The following is a 15,108-nucleotide window of genomic DNA, read 5'->3' as shown; positions in this document are numbered from 1 at the left end:
TTTTCACAATACAGATTGATTGCGAATAATTTTGAGGGGGCTGTTTTTGCCCCCCCCTCCCCCGGCTGGATAGAGTGAAGGTGCTTGATATTTTAGCCAGCATATGCCGACTTGTATTTTGCAAGTCATTTTCTCATCTGATCTTATTTCTTGATATTAGATATTGCCTTTAGATACCATATTTTGCAATTTCTTGATATGAGGAAATTTTATTAAAACAAAAGAAATTCTGGATATAAAGAATGGAAAACTTGAATTGAGAATTTGTTGGTGTTCAGCTAGACGTTGGGAATGTCATCTAAAAATTTTGAGGAATCTAAGAAGGAAAAAAGGAATAACAAAACGCTGCGGGAGCTTTCAATGTTAAAGATTGTCCTGAAAAATGTGGGGGTTGGGGGAGGGCATCTGAAGCCTCCTATGCTGTAAGGGGTTTACTGTCTAAAATTTGTTTATCATTGATGTAATCTTTATGAGCTATATTCACAGAGTGATATTGATTTTAGGAATGTGTCTAATCAGGAATTAAATGGGCATTTACTGTATTACACATGTGTTTTTTTACCCAGATGTTTCACAATCTGGCCAGCCAGCAAGGTGCATCCTGGGAAGTGACGGAGGCTGCCCTCTTCATCATGAGTTCGGTCGCGAAGAACGTCCTCCCGTGAGTAAATTGCATTGTTGTGTTTGATATGAGGAAATTTGGAAGCTTACTATTTTTAATGCCATCAAAGTGAAGTTTCAACGGATATTGATGAAATCCAAATGGAGACACTTGCTCATCAACATACATGTATCGTGATAATAATGATCCCCTATAATATAGCGCTTAATACATTGCAACACGGTCCAACTCTGTGCTAAACTTATGGGGAGCCAAAAACTCAAAAATTATGTTTACATTATATAATTCATATGTTTTCTGTTTTGTTTCCATTTGCTTTCATAATGAAGAAAAATTGCTTCAGCTATCATTCCCAGCAGTTCTGAATGATTTGAGTGTCATGTGAGTTAATAAATTGAACATGTACTGTTAGAGATTTGTGCCCCAATTGGCTATCCATAGTTAAACCACAACTTTAACTCTTCATGCGTTCACCTGTAAACCCCCTGTGTGTTGCATTATTTTAGCAGTGATCCCCTCTACGCAGTATAATACACTCTGTTATTTAGAGTGCCATAACTTTTTATCTGATCATTTTGAAAGAAAATGTTGTGTAGCAAACTTGTAGAGTGTTTCCTGGGCTTTCTTATCGTATATAAATTTATTGGATAAATTATGGCAAAATGTATAGTAAATTACATTTTCTAAATGCTTTCTCCTAATACTTCCAACAAAATTAAGCCCCCCCTTTTACTTTGGTTCTTGTGTTAGTGGCATGATTTTTATTTATCCACTTGGACTGTTCATTACATAAGATTTGTATTGATACCAAAATCATGATAATCTGATAAAAATAGCCCATATATGGTGGAAAATAAGAGGGTAATTTTTTGCCTGGTCAAGGTCACTCCATTGAAAGGGTCTCCAGAGCTGCCAAGTAGTACGATTTTTCCGTATTTCATACGGAAATCAATTTAAAATACGGCAGTACGCTTTTTCATGATAAAATACGGGAAAAAACAAATTAGAGAAGAAAAGGTATTCCGTGTGTTGCTGCCCTCTACGTTCAATGAGTTATGCTTTCATCAAGGCTTTCCGATTAGAATTTTCGATATCCTGGTGAATCAATGCGGGTGACAAGTTCCGAGCGCACGCACGTAGTTTACAAGCGCAAAGCAGCGGCTCAAATCGCGATATTTTGCGACTGGTAAATACGTCTGTAAGGATGATGACGTCATCCAAGATGGCAACTTACATTGACCGACGGAAGGATCGAAGATGACGATGTTTCGATCATAATTTGAAACGAATTAGCCGTAACTGCGGTCTAAGGTACGATATTTCTGAATTTCATACATTTTCCCGTAAATATGGATGCAATTTCTTTTTCATAATGTGACATTTTATGATTTTATGTGCAAGAAAACGATCGGAAAAAACCAGGTTTCCGTCGAATGTTAGATCTAACGTTACTGCTAATACGTTGTCTGTACGTACGGGCCTCCAAATTCTTCAGTCTATGTATTGGTGAGTCAGCCAACGCTGTTCAGCGGAACAACCAAAATCTAGACTGAAGCTTTCGGTCTCGTGTGCGACGGTGTGGGGCGCAAAATAATGTAAGAAGTGATCGAACTTTGCCATTATGCATGCATATTTATCTCATGGTAAAAATACGGATTTTGGGGGATAAGAATACTGAAAATGCAAAATACAACTTGGCAGCTCTGGGTCTCATTCACATTCGTGCCATGAGTCACAGACTCCTAACAATAAACCTGGCCATGGTATTGTTTGTGAGGAGGGTTTTATTGATTTTCTCTCCTTTTTCAATGAACTTCCTGGCTGTGATCAGGATGTATTGATTTTTTGGGAAAACTGAAATTCTGTAATTTGTAAACTGCGATAATCCCTCGAACGCTAAATTAATGTCGCACGTGCGATCGATCGGTACACATGTACGGTATACACAAATGCCAGGCTATACATTGTAGCTAGGCACGCTCCGGGGCATCCTATTATTCGAAAAACAATGGGACAGGGGACGTCTATGGGAAATGTGTGGTTGTGCAAAAATGCGAACGAAACACGCCTACGGATGTGCAATAATGCGAACGTAACGCATGAAGAGTTAACCCATGGTTTAATTCAAACCTGAATTCAGAATATGGGCCTTTGGGTGGCTATTTTATTTAATTCTGTTTGAACTATTTGCATTTTCACTTCAACTGGTATTTATCGTTGTCACAGAGATGAAACAACAGTAGTCCCTCAAGTAATGCAAGCCATCATCAGCCTTCCAGAAGGAACACATAAAGCAGTCCGGTACACGAGCACAAGGATTCTAGGAGAGCTTGCAGAATGGATCGAGAAACATCCTGACTATCTCGGTGAGTATGTACACACGTTTCCTTTACAATAGTTCTTTGGAAATATACTGTTGCCAATTGTACAACACCTACTAATCTTGTTGTACGCGAGGAAACGGGAGGCTGATTGTCAAACATTCGTACCGTTGCACACAATAAGTACCATCCAAAATGTACCGTTGCACGGCTGTAGGAGGTGACATCACGATAGGATTTAATTAATTGTGCTCAGTAAAAATGAAGGTGAAATATGTGTATAAACCTGCTGGCTAAATGCGTAAAGCTGCCCAAGGTTATGTGCGCTTGTGGGATTTTGCTTTTCGCTTCCAATATTTGTGCTCCCTTTTCATAGATTGCTGCAGGGAAAAACTCTTGTTTTTCATATTTTCGCCGGATTCTGAGGCGTTATACTAGACAAATAGCGAATATTCTTATTTGTGCAATGCTGCGAGATTTCGCATTAGGTGAAGGGAAGAGACGCTCTATTCAACTCAGCTAATGCCTCGTTGAATAGAGCATCTTTCTGTCACCTCATGCGAAATCTACCACCATAACACTCATGCCTATTTGCTATTAGTATACTGTTAACAATATCAAAATAAAAGTTTAAGGGGCTCGTTTCATGAAGAGTTACAAACTGTTGTAACTTTGCCATTATGGCAGCTACCATGGTAACCTTGCTTATTGGCTGCTGAGCCCTGTTGCCGATGCCTGAAAAATTAGAATACTGATGGTTTCAAGTGAAATACTGATTTCTAAACTTTCAGACATAGATGTGTGTGTTGTGCCAAGTGCCAACTTGCGGCTTAAGAAATACTCGAATGTTCCTGTTTAACGTTGGCAGCTCTGCAAATGAGTTCAGCACTTCTGGTGTTAGACTATCTTCTTGGAGACCAAGCAACTATAAACTTTTTTCATCTGCTCTCTCCTACTTCATATAGATCCTGTGCTGAACTTTCTTATGACTGGTCTTCGGGATGAGGATCTAGCTTCAGTTTCCGGCCAGTCGATACAGAGTATCTGCTCACAGTGTCAGGACCACTTACAGGGGCATTTAGAGTGTCTCCTGAATATAGCCCAGGCCGTCGATGCCTTCAATCTGACGGGAGACTCGGCATTAGGAATCATAAAGGGTAGGCCTTTAGTATGCGCATTTAGCATGTGTTTGAATGTGGGAGGCGAAGGGGGTATGGGTGATTGAGAAAGAGTTTTCTTGACAATCCTGACAATCTGTCAGGAGAATCAGTGTTAGGAAGTATAAAGGGTAGGCTGACAGTACGTATTGATAATCTGTCGGGTGGCGATTGAGAAAAAAAAATGAGAGAACAGAAATAGAGAGTGTCTTCGAAATATAGCCCAGGCTGTCGATGCCTTCAGCATTAGGAATTATAAAGCGTAGGCTGGCAGTGTGTTGATAATCTGTGGGGATTGGGGGGTGATTGAGAAAAAATAATGGGGCAGAAATAGAGAGTGTCTCCTAAATATAGCCCAGGGCTCCGTAACACAAAGACTATAGCGATCAAAAAATGAACTGACCAATCAATATCAATGTTACACGCGTTTTAGGTTTAAAGTACTGACCAGGGACCAATCAGTGGGGTTCTTTCATAATTTGCAATTCATCGCAAATCTTTGTGTTACGGAGCCCAGGTCGTCGATGCCTTTAATCTGTCGGACACTCAAGTGTTAAGAAATATAAAGGGTTGGCTAGCAGTATGTGTTGATAATCTTGGGGGGATTGAAAAAAAAAACTAAGAGAGCAGAAATAGAGAGTGTCTGTTAAATATAGTGTAACGTTAGAACGTCGATGCCTTTAAACTGTCGGGAGACTCGGCGTTACGAATTATAAAGGGTAGGCTAGCAGTACGTGTTGATAATCTGTCGGGTGGTGTTGATTGAGAAAAAAAATTGAGAGATTCAGCATAAGGAATTATTAAGGGTAAGTAGCAGTATGTATAGATAATCTGCAGGGGGGGTGATTGAGAAAAAAAACACAGAGAGAGTGCCTCCTAAATATAGCCAATGACGTCGATGCCTTCAATCTGTTGGGACATACATTGTTAGGAATTATAAAGGGTAGGCTAGCAGTATGTGTTGATAGTCTGCCCCGGGGGGGGGGGCAATTGAAAAGAAAATGAGAGAGCAGAAAGAGAGAGTGTCTTCTAAATACAGTCCAGGCCGTTGATGCCTTCAATCTGTTGGGACACTTAAGCGTCGGGAATCTTTAAGGGTAGCTGGGCTGCATGGGGGAGGGGTGATTTGAGAGAAAAAACAAGAAGGCAAGAGAAAGTAAGAGAAGAGAGATAGTGTCTTCTAAATATAGCTCTGGATGTGAACTCGATGGAAGATTCAACGTTACTTTTTTTGGGGGGGGAGGTTAATGTACATGTAGATTGAGAGAAGATAAAACTAGGAAAACAAGAGAAAAGGAAACAAGGAGTGTCTCTTAAACAAGCGAAGGTTGTAAATGGGGATTTCTTGCTTGATAGAAAAGTGAGAATGCAAATGAGAGAGAGAAGACTTGTGAGCATAACCCAGGCTGTCAAATGCAAAGGACACAACAAACGTCATAAAATGGAAGAAATAAGTACATTCACAACATTAAAATTTAAAATAAACATATATATTTTTTTCTTTTATGTGAATGCAGGTACAGCCTTGGTGCTTACTAGGATGCCCTTAGACAAGGTTCAAGATGGTCTAAAGAGATTAGTCTTGGTCCAAGTAACGTCTCTATCACAGGTTGGTTAAGAAGCCCAAATCTTGTTCTGAAAAGAAGCAAAAAAAATCATGACAACTTTTTGCTCAACTATTGTTAGCTTAACCCTAAATAGACTGGGCTCTTTCGACGCCTAAGAAGACTGGGGGGGGCTGATTCAGCCCCCCCTTATGATCTCGGCCGTCGATCGCGCGATCGTGACAAAAATTGGCACACGCATTACCCATGGCATTATCTACAAAACTATAACATCAAATTCTGCAAAAAATCTCATGTCTCATTAATTATGCTAATTTATGCGTAAAATCATAAGTTTGCTCTAATTAATAAAATAATGCCCCTGAAATGCTAATTTTTGTTTCACATATTCTAGATAGGCATCTGATCAAATTGATTTTTAAAAAATTTCAAAATCACATTTATTTTCTTATGTATTCTATTGTTTTCTAAATTTCTTATGTATTTCTTTGTTTTTTGACTTTTTGTTTTTTATTGTTTTTTCAATGGAAATTGTCGGGGACTTTATTTTGACCATAAAAAGATAAAATTAATTTATTTTAAGGAGTAAAAGGAAAAATAATGATACATTTGTGAATATTGGCTAAGAACACTATTTGCATTGGATTTGTACACAAATTCACGTTTTTGAGTAATGTTGGGTCTGCATGCACTTACGAAATGTTGCGTAATTTTGGAACCGCGTACCCGGGGGTCACAATTTTGGTCTCAAAAGTTGCGCGAGACTTGAAAGTAAAAAGTCAGCGAGCGACGCGGTCAAAAAATTTCGCGCGGCGGATTTATCGCGAAAAATGTCGAGGGGGGGGGCTGAATCAGCCCCCCCCCCCAGTCTTTTTAGGGTTAAAGTTAACATTGATATCGGGTTTATGAAACATGGGTCGCATAACATGCTTGCTTTTTGTACATTGTAGTCAATGCGATCAATCGTAGAAAAATGTTTTATGATCATTGCTAAGCTTTTTGTTCCGGGCCCAGGTCCCTGCTTGCTATTATTTTTATGTGCTAGAATTTGATGACAAATTTTCTCTCAGCCAATCAGATAACCTCGTTTCAATAGCTTATAACAGTAGCTAGAAACCTTTTTTTTTTCTTTATGAAATTGTCTTTATATCAAAATATCTTATGAGTATATAAAACAAAACATAATATACTAATTATATCCATGACATATGAATAATAGTACAGGTTGGAAACTTACCACTGATATAACGTGGTCACCCTTTCAGAAAAGCTATCATAAAACATACACTAGAAATGACAAAGTGGTTCCAAACCAATCAACATTTCAAAATGCAAAACTTGTTTTTGCATTATTTGTGAAGCTCTCGCTAATTTTCTTCTGCATTAAAGGACAAGTCCACCCAAACAAAAACTTGATTTGAATAAAAAGAGAAAAATTCAAGAAGCATAACACTGAAATTTCATCAAAATCGGATGTAAAATAAGAAAGTTATGACATTTTAAATTTTAAAGCTTGATTTCACAAAACAGTTATATGCACATCTCGGTCGGTATGCAAATGAGGGAACTAATGACATCACTCACTATTTCTTTTGTATTTTATTATATGAAATATGGAAAATTTTGATTTTCTCGTCATTGTCATGTGAAATGAAGTTTAATTCCTCCCTGAACACTTGGAATTCCATTATTTTAACAATTTGTGCTTCTGGCAAGGAGGTCCTAATCATTAAATTCGTAAAAATTGAAATATTGTATAATTAAAACCCAAAAAACAAAAGAAATAGTGAGTGAGTGACATCACCGACTCTCTAATTTGGATGTAACTGGCTCGTTCATATAACTATTTTGTTAAAAATATGTGGAACTTTGAAATGTCATAACTTTACATTTCTTATTTTACATCCGATTTTGATGAAATTTTCAGCATTGTGCTTGACTGATTTTTCTCTATTGATTCAAATCAACATTTTTCTGAGGTGGACTTGACCTTTAAATCTAGTACCAGTACCTGTGAGGGTTATCGTTTCTGAATTTTAACAAGTTACATATCATTTTATATCCAATCCAATGCAATAGACATTTGATAAAGGGCCTTTTCATTTTGGTTAAAAAGCGATGGACACAAAATAAAAGTGTACAAAGTAAGCATATTATAATGCAGTGGAGGGGATAGCAAAAGTAAAATTACTTATCTAGGTTATCCCCTTACAAAACAACAAGTACACATAAAACATATGAAATTATACACTTCATTGTAATACAACAAAAATTTCCACTAAGTAAATAATTTGCAATTAAACATAATCATGTATACACTTACACAAACACACACACACATCCTCGCACACACTTATACTTTATACGTATGCAGGAAAATCCTATCTTTAGTTGCGATGTAACAAAAAGTGCCTATATCTCCTTTTGAATGAGTTCAACGAAAATCACAAAATTCACTTGAGGTGACTTACATGAATTGGTGGTATTGGAGTTGCAGGTCACATTCAGAGTTTTAAAAAGGCTCATTTCAGAAAGAGTTACCAAAGTCAAAATATAAATGCATGATTTTGATAATTAGTTGAAAATCATGTTGAGTACAGTTTCAGAGTTTCACTTGATCGCAACGCTTTCTGCAAAGGCCATAGGTGGGTTTATCATACGAGTAGTTTGTGAAGATATGAACAACTTAGAGGTCAAGTGTCCTTTGAATAGAATGAGAAAATTCAACAAGCATAACACTGAAAATTTCATCAAAATCAGATTTAAAAAAAGAATTTTATGACATTTTAAATTTTCGCTTCATTTCACATAACAGTTGTATGCACATCCTGGTCAGTATGCAAATGAGGAGACTGATGATGTCATCCACTCACTATTTCCTTTGTATTTTATTTATATGAAATATGAAATATTCTAATTTTCAAGTGAAACAACGATTAATTCTTCTCTGAACGTGTGGAATTAGTTTTTTTATACTATATGGTTCAGTCAAGTTGGTCCTAATTGTCAAATTGCAAAAAATGAAATGTTGTATAATTGAAATAATACAAAATAAAGAAATAATGAGTGAAGGACATCATTGACCATCTTATTTGCATGTCCCTGAGTTGTATATATCACTGTTTTGTAAAAAATAAGCGAAACCTTAAAATGTCATAACTTTCTTATTTTACAGCCGATTTTGATGAAATTTTCAGGGTTATGCTAGTTTGATTTTTCAATATTTATTCAAATCAACCTTTTTTGGGGTGGACTTGACCCTTAACGGACAAGTCCACCTCCCAAAAAAGTTGATTTGAGTAAAAAGATAAAAATCCAACCAACAACACTGAAAATTTCATCAAAATCGGATCTAAAATAAAAAAGTTATGACATTTTAAAAATTTTGCTTAATTTCACAAAACAGTTATATGCACATCATGGTGGATATGCAAATGAGGAGACTGATGATGTCATCACTCACTATTTCTTTTGTAGTTTATTATATGAAATAGAGAATATTCTATATTTCTCATTGTCAAGTGAAACAACAATTCCTCCCTGAACATGTGAAATGAGCATTGTGTAATACTTTATGATTTAGTCAAGTTGGTCCTTATTGTCAAATCTATAAAAAATGAAATATTGTATAATTCAAACAATAAAAACAAGAAATAGTGAGTGAGTGACATCACTGACTGTCACATTTGAGTTGTGCATTTCACTGCTTTGTGAAAAATAAGGAAAACTTTAAAAAGTCATAACTTACTTTGTTTACATCCGATTTTGATGAAATCTTCAGTGTTTTGCTAGTTTGATTTTTCTCTTTTTATTCAAATCAAAAATTTTCTGGGGTGGACTTGACCTTTAATAATGCAGGGCTAGAACATGTTTTTGGATGATTTGGAAGTCAGCTACATACAGATACATCATTTAGTGCAAGAACTGGTCACCTGGGCCCGTCTTACAAAGGGTTAAGATTGATCCAATCAACCGTAACTCTATGGAAATCCATCAGTGGCATAATTTTTCTACAGGAAATTTGCCAAATGTCCTTTGTAAACAAATGAAAACACCAAATTGTCAAGAAATCAATGACTTTATGGATATACATTTATATCTAGAAAATATTTTGAACAAACATGCATTTCCTATGTTGACTTTGCTGGCTTTCCATAGTTGCGATTGACTGGATCAATCGCAACTCTTTTGTAAGACAGGCCCCAGTCATGCAATAAAGTCATTCATAACTTAGAAACAGCTTTATGAAAACACCCACCTGGGGAATGTTTCACAAAGAAATAAGGGTGACTTAAAGAGTCATGGTTAAACGCCGAGCCATACTTGATGTTTAACACTTAATGATTGCTGATGTGGTTTACGGTACACAATGTGGAGTGTTATAGAAACAGTGGATAGAGGAAGAGAAGAAGTGGATAGGCAGAAAGTGGAGAGTTGAGAGTAGAGTATTCTTTCTTGAAAATAGTCCTGAAAAGGACTGTAAACCAGGACTATTTTCAAGAAAGAATACTCTCAAATCTCCACTTTCTCGCCTATCCACTTCTCTTCTATCCACTGTTTCTATAACACTCCAAATTGTGTACCGTAAACCACATCAGCAATTGTACATGCCACCATGCAAACCTTCAAACAACATCTGACTTAATGATTGATGGATATGTGGTAGTGCACATCCCGTCTGCATGATCTGTCCGATGCGGTGACGAGTTTCACACAATTGAAGTACTACTCTAACCGCCTTTCACACGGTAAAAAAAATCATAAAATCAGAATTATGAGTCTAGTGAAAAATAAGGCTAATGACGATTTTTAAGCATGTGTGAAATCAAACTAGAACATGATTAGAATCACGGATGCCAATCACAATCACAAATTCAAATGCTACTCTGGAGGTGATTTCCAGTTAAGTTTCACTCAAAATACGGTACAAATATTTACGTGTGAAAGGCTTGACCTCCAAAACATCTTTTTGGGCATGGAGCTTACATGTACGTGACCTTTCAAGCACTTCCATAGATGATACAATTGTCATGCACTCATAGTTTGCATTTACGATGCAGTGCTTTGATTGACGAGTCACCAAGGACACGTACCGCCTTCGCTCGGGAATTCGAATTCAAATCACAGTTTTCGAGTGAGCGTGTGAAAGGTCCGATGATTCGAAAGACGAATTGCATTGCATTACAAAGATGATCCAAGATTCACGTGTGAAAAGACCCTAAGTTACACTTATATCTTTGTGAAACACCCCCCCTGTAAATAGTAATTCATTTATTTGGGGATTTGAATCTTATATCTTCTCTCTTTTCTTGTTCAGATCGTGAAAGGTGAGACGTCAACCAAACAAGGCTCATCGACTGACCCAGTGATCTGGCTTGATAGGCTAGCAGCTATATTCAGGTAAATAGTCATTGAGAAATCAGGTTTATTTTTTATTAGTCTAATACCTATTCGTCCAATTATCAACTCATCTGCTATTATCTGATTTACCATCAGTTTGACCACCATCTACATGGTCTAATTGCCATTTCATCCACTGACCATTTTGTCTAATATCGAGTTGGTCCAATAGCCATTTAGTCCATATACATGTCCTATTTGGTCTTATTGGATTTAGTGTTAATTGGGGGAAATGAAAGACAATAAAATGGATGTTAGACCAACTGATTATGAGACGAAATGGTCATAGACGATCTGGTGATTAGATGAAGTGATGATTGGACCAAATGATCATTGGACGATTCGCGCAATATTTTCGCCCCGAGAAATTTTTTGACTGCGCCGCTTGCTGACTTTTTACTTCAAGTCTTGCGCAACTTTTGAAACCAGTTTTTCGTCACCCAGGTACGTGGTTCCAAAATACGCGACATTACGTAAGTGCATGTCAGGCCATAGAGTTAATGAAGGTAGACCATGTGATGAGTGGACGGCTTGGCAATTTACCTCGAATGCACCCCGGTGGACACCACCTGACAAAGAATTGTGACTGCTCGGGCCCTGTTTCATAAAGACGTGTTATAGTAAGAAATGCACATTTTCTATAAGAAGTTTACTATTAGCCAATCAAATCAAATGATTTCATTAGCTTTAAACTGTTATTGCAAATTTGTTATAAAAAAAGTTTAATGAAATGGTCCCCAGCTCATCATAACTATGGCAAGCCAGTGACTCCAATTTCTGGAATGCCTACCTGTACATTCATTCAAAGTGTTTTATAAATGAAGAGTTTAGTTGCAAAAGGGGTTAGGTCCACTTTGGACCATTCCGAGAAAAAAACGTTTTTTATTCTCACTTATTGCAATATTCTCATGATGTACTACCCTATCATGTGAACATAAAATTGGGTATAAGAGAAATCTACCTGTCATCAATTTTTTTATATATATATTTTCAAAAATTATCATTGTGGACCTAACCTCTTTTGCAAGTAAACTGAAATTAAATACAATCTCTTTTTATTAAAATGTGATTTTTATTTACCACTTTCATTCACGTTTTCATTTGAATTTCAAATTGTCTTTGATGTCATCAGAGTGACTAAAGAGGTTTAGAGACAGAAAAAAAAAATAAATAGGAAAAATGGACCTAACCCCTTCTGACAAATGGATTCCTTAGAAGAGTTTTGTTGCAAAAGAGGTTAGGTCCACTCCAAGAAAATCATTTTTTTAATTCTCCCATATTGCAATATTCTTATGCGAAACTGAATTTTCATGATACCCTTCCATGGGAACATAAAATTGGGTATAAAAGAAATCTACCTGTCTTCATATTTTTTAGGATATTCTTTTCCAAAAAAAATTGTGTTTGGACCTAACCACCTTTGCAACTGAAATGGACCTAACCCCTTTTGAAAAAAGGAATTTTTCTTTGCCATTTTAGTTCATTTTTTAATTGGAATTTCAACTTTTCTTTGGTATCATCTTAAAGAGCTACTAAAAATCTATACATTGATGAAAAATGGACCTACCTGGTAACCCCTTTTGTAGTGTTGTGTTCGGGGTTGGATCGATTGCACTTTAACTTTCAACCAGACTTAAATGAAGGAGTCAATACAAAGCCTGTACAGTTCATATATACATTTATTAAAGATGATGATAACAAATAATACAGGAACATGAGTAAGTCTGATGGTGACTATACTCTGCAGTATAAAATATAAACTCTTCTGTAGCTGTCTGTATGCTGGAACAATCTGTAAAGTAATCTGCAACCAATCTAACAATCTCTAACAATCTCTGAAGTAATCTCCAACAATATGATTTGGGTTCAGAAGTGAACCCCTTATATATTGGTCTGGTCTAGACTCTTTACGATCAAACAGGTGTTGGTCAATCTTGGACGCTTGACCAAAACAATCTGTACGTCATAACTTTACTCTGAATTGGGGGAGTTGATCTTTTATGGAGAACATGAAATGTAGTGAATAAGAAACCCATAAAATGTGTGTGCGTCAGAAGTTTAGCTGGAAGAAGAAATGAGTAATACTTTCTAATGAAAGTTGGAGCTGGTATACTTCCTGTAGAAGTATTGATTAAGTATTGATTATGCATAGATATAATATTGAATATGTGAGATATGTCTTATCATCACATAACAGTAGTGAGCTCTTCAAATGTGGGGTGCACCCTTACATCCTTGTCTTGAACCCTCCCCCCCCCCCACAGTTTTATCTTGCCTGTATAGTGGAAGCAAGATATAGTTGCCGCTTTTCCGACGATGACATTGGCGGCGATGGAACATCATTGAATTGTAAATACAAAGCGTAAATGAAAAACAAAAAGAAATATTTGATCTTCAAATGTCACAAAGTCAACACTGCTGCTGTATTGCATTGAGCATTCTGACATACGCTTACAAAACATTGCTTAGCTTCAGAACCGGGTTCCCGGGAACTGTGTATTCGGTCAGCAACAGTGTTGCTCAAGGCTTAAAACAAAAAAAAGTCTTGATACGTTGTGTTGTGAGCTCACATACTAATTTCTGCTTTTTTCCTGTTACTAGTGAATATTTTCATTGTTCTTTCAATGATAATTAGTGAATGCTTTTAAGACATGTTGATTTAGAAATCACTAGAACCTGAAAAGGGATACTCGAGTGGTTTGCCAAAATATATATATTTTTTTTTCAGAAAATACCCATAACTTGAAAGTGAAGCATGTAAATTTAATTTCAACACTTTCAAACACAGGATATTTTGCAAGTACTTGTTCTGATCTGCCCTATGAAAAAAAAATCTGATTGCATAATATGCCTGGGGGCATCGTGGTCTAGTGGTTATTACTCTCGTTTTTCAATCTGAGGGACGTAGGTTCAATTCCCACCCATGACATGTTTTCCGTCTGCGAGAGATTTGCCCACATTGTGCTGCACTCAACCCAGCAGAGGTAAATGAGTACCCTGTAGGAAGAAAATCCTTGAATGCCAGAGCGCCTGTAGGCAGCACAGCTAAGCTAGGTTAATAATTGCACATTTGGGTATATACGTATAGAAAGTGCAGAGTATAAATGTACAATTTTCATTATTACATGTACCTTTTTTTCCTATGAAAGTCGATCTTTGGTAATTTAAAAATTTAGAATGCCACGTCTTTCTTAGGGCATTATTGTTGTCCCAACACGTCGGCAATTGTTGATGATGTATTAATATTACCCAGGAAGCTACGTAGGTAGTGGTTTTGATCAAATTTGAAATATTTCCTTACCAACGTAAGAGAATACGTGTAAATCCATTTTTATGTTTCATTTATTTTTCAAAAGTGAAAATGATTCAACAACATCCAAAAAAAAATCCTCTTTTATGACTCCCATGAATTCTTGATAAATGAAAACCTTGCTTGTTTGTACAAGGTGAATTATTTTTTGTTCTTAATGTGTCTAGAGCGGGCTTGATTTTATGGATTTGTTTGTTGGAGAAAGATATACTGACATATTGAATTGTTAATGTGAATTTCTATGTTTGTCTTGCCTGCATGGCAGAGTGAGACGATGGCGGTGGCGTCGTCAACAACTTTGAAATCTTAACTAAGTTTAAGTTTTTTAAATTACTTGAAATATCTTGAAATGTTTATAAATGGACTTTTTTTATACTAAAAAAACTTGGACCTAAGGGTTTTCAAGTATCACTTGAATACCCTATGGCAGGGGTTCTCAAACTTTTTCTTTGAAGGGCCAGATGAGACTCCAAGTTAACCTGAATGGGCCAGGGTGAAGTGGATACTTAGAAAAAAATTTGTGCTCGAAGCGCAATGACCCTTGCGGTCGGGGTCCTAGATGCCCTCTTGCGCAATTTATTATTTTGGGAACATTTAATCTAATGAATTTATAAAAGTTTCATATGGAAAGCAGGCAAAATTAGAAAAGATTTCAAAATACAGCAAAAGTCAATATTAATGATAACAAATTGTAGAACTTTAAAACGAATCTAGATTGTACCTATACATACCT

The 15,108-nt window shown here is 36.5% G+C and overlaps 1 protein-coding gene across 1 annotated transcript in view; it reads left to right on the top strand.

The window, feature by feature from the left end:
• Positions 1-15,108, top strand: part of LOC121406344 (transportin-3-like) — a 71,530-nt gene that overhangs the window by 26,080 nt on the left and 30,342 nt on the right. Inside the window, exons 10-14 of the mRNA XM_041597380.1 lie at positions 567-661; positions 2,849-2,988; positions 3,909-4,100; positions 5,618-5,709; positions 10,983-11,065. Of these exons, the coding sequence (XP_041453314.1) occupies positions 567-661; positions 2,849-2,988; positions 3,909-4,100; positions 5,618-5,709; positions 10,983-11,065 (602 nt within the window). The remainder of the gene's footprint in view (positions 1-566; positions 662-2,848; positions 2,989-3,908; positions 4,101-5,617; positions 5,710-10,982; positions 11,066-15,108) is intronic.

Source organism: Lytechinus variegatus, chromosome 19, assembly GCF_018143015.1.
Source record: "Lytechinus variegatus isolate NC3 chromosome 19, Lvar_3.0, whole genome shotgun sequence".
In the NCBI taxonomy this organism is placed as follows: domain Eukaryota; kingdom Metazoa; phylum Echinodermata; class Echinoidea; order Temnopleuroida; family Toxopneustidae; genus Lytechinus; species Lytechinus variegatus.
This window is presented reverse-complemented; position numbering and strand designations above follow the sequence as displayed.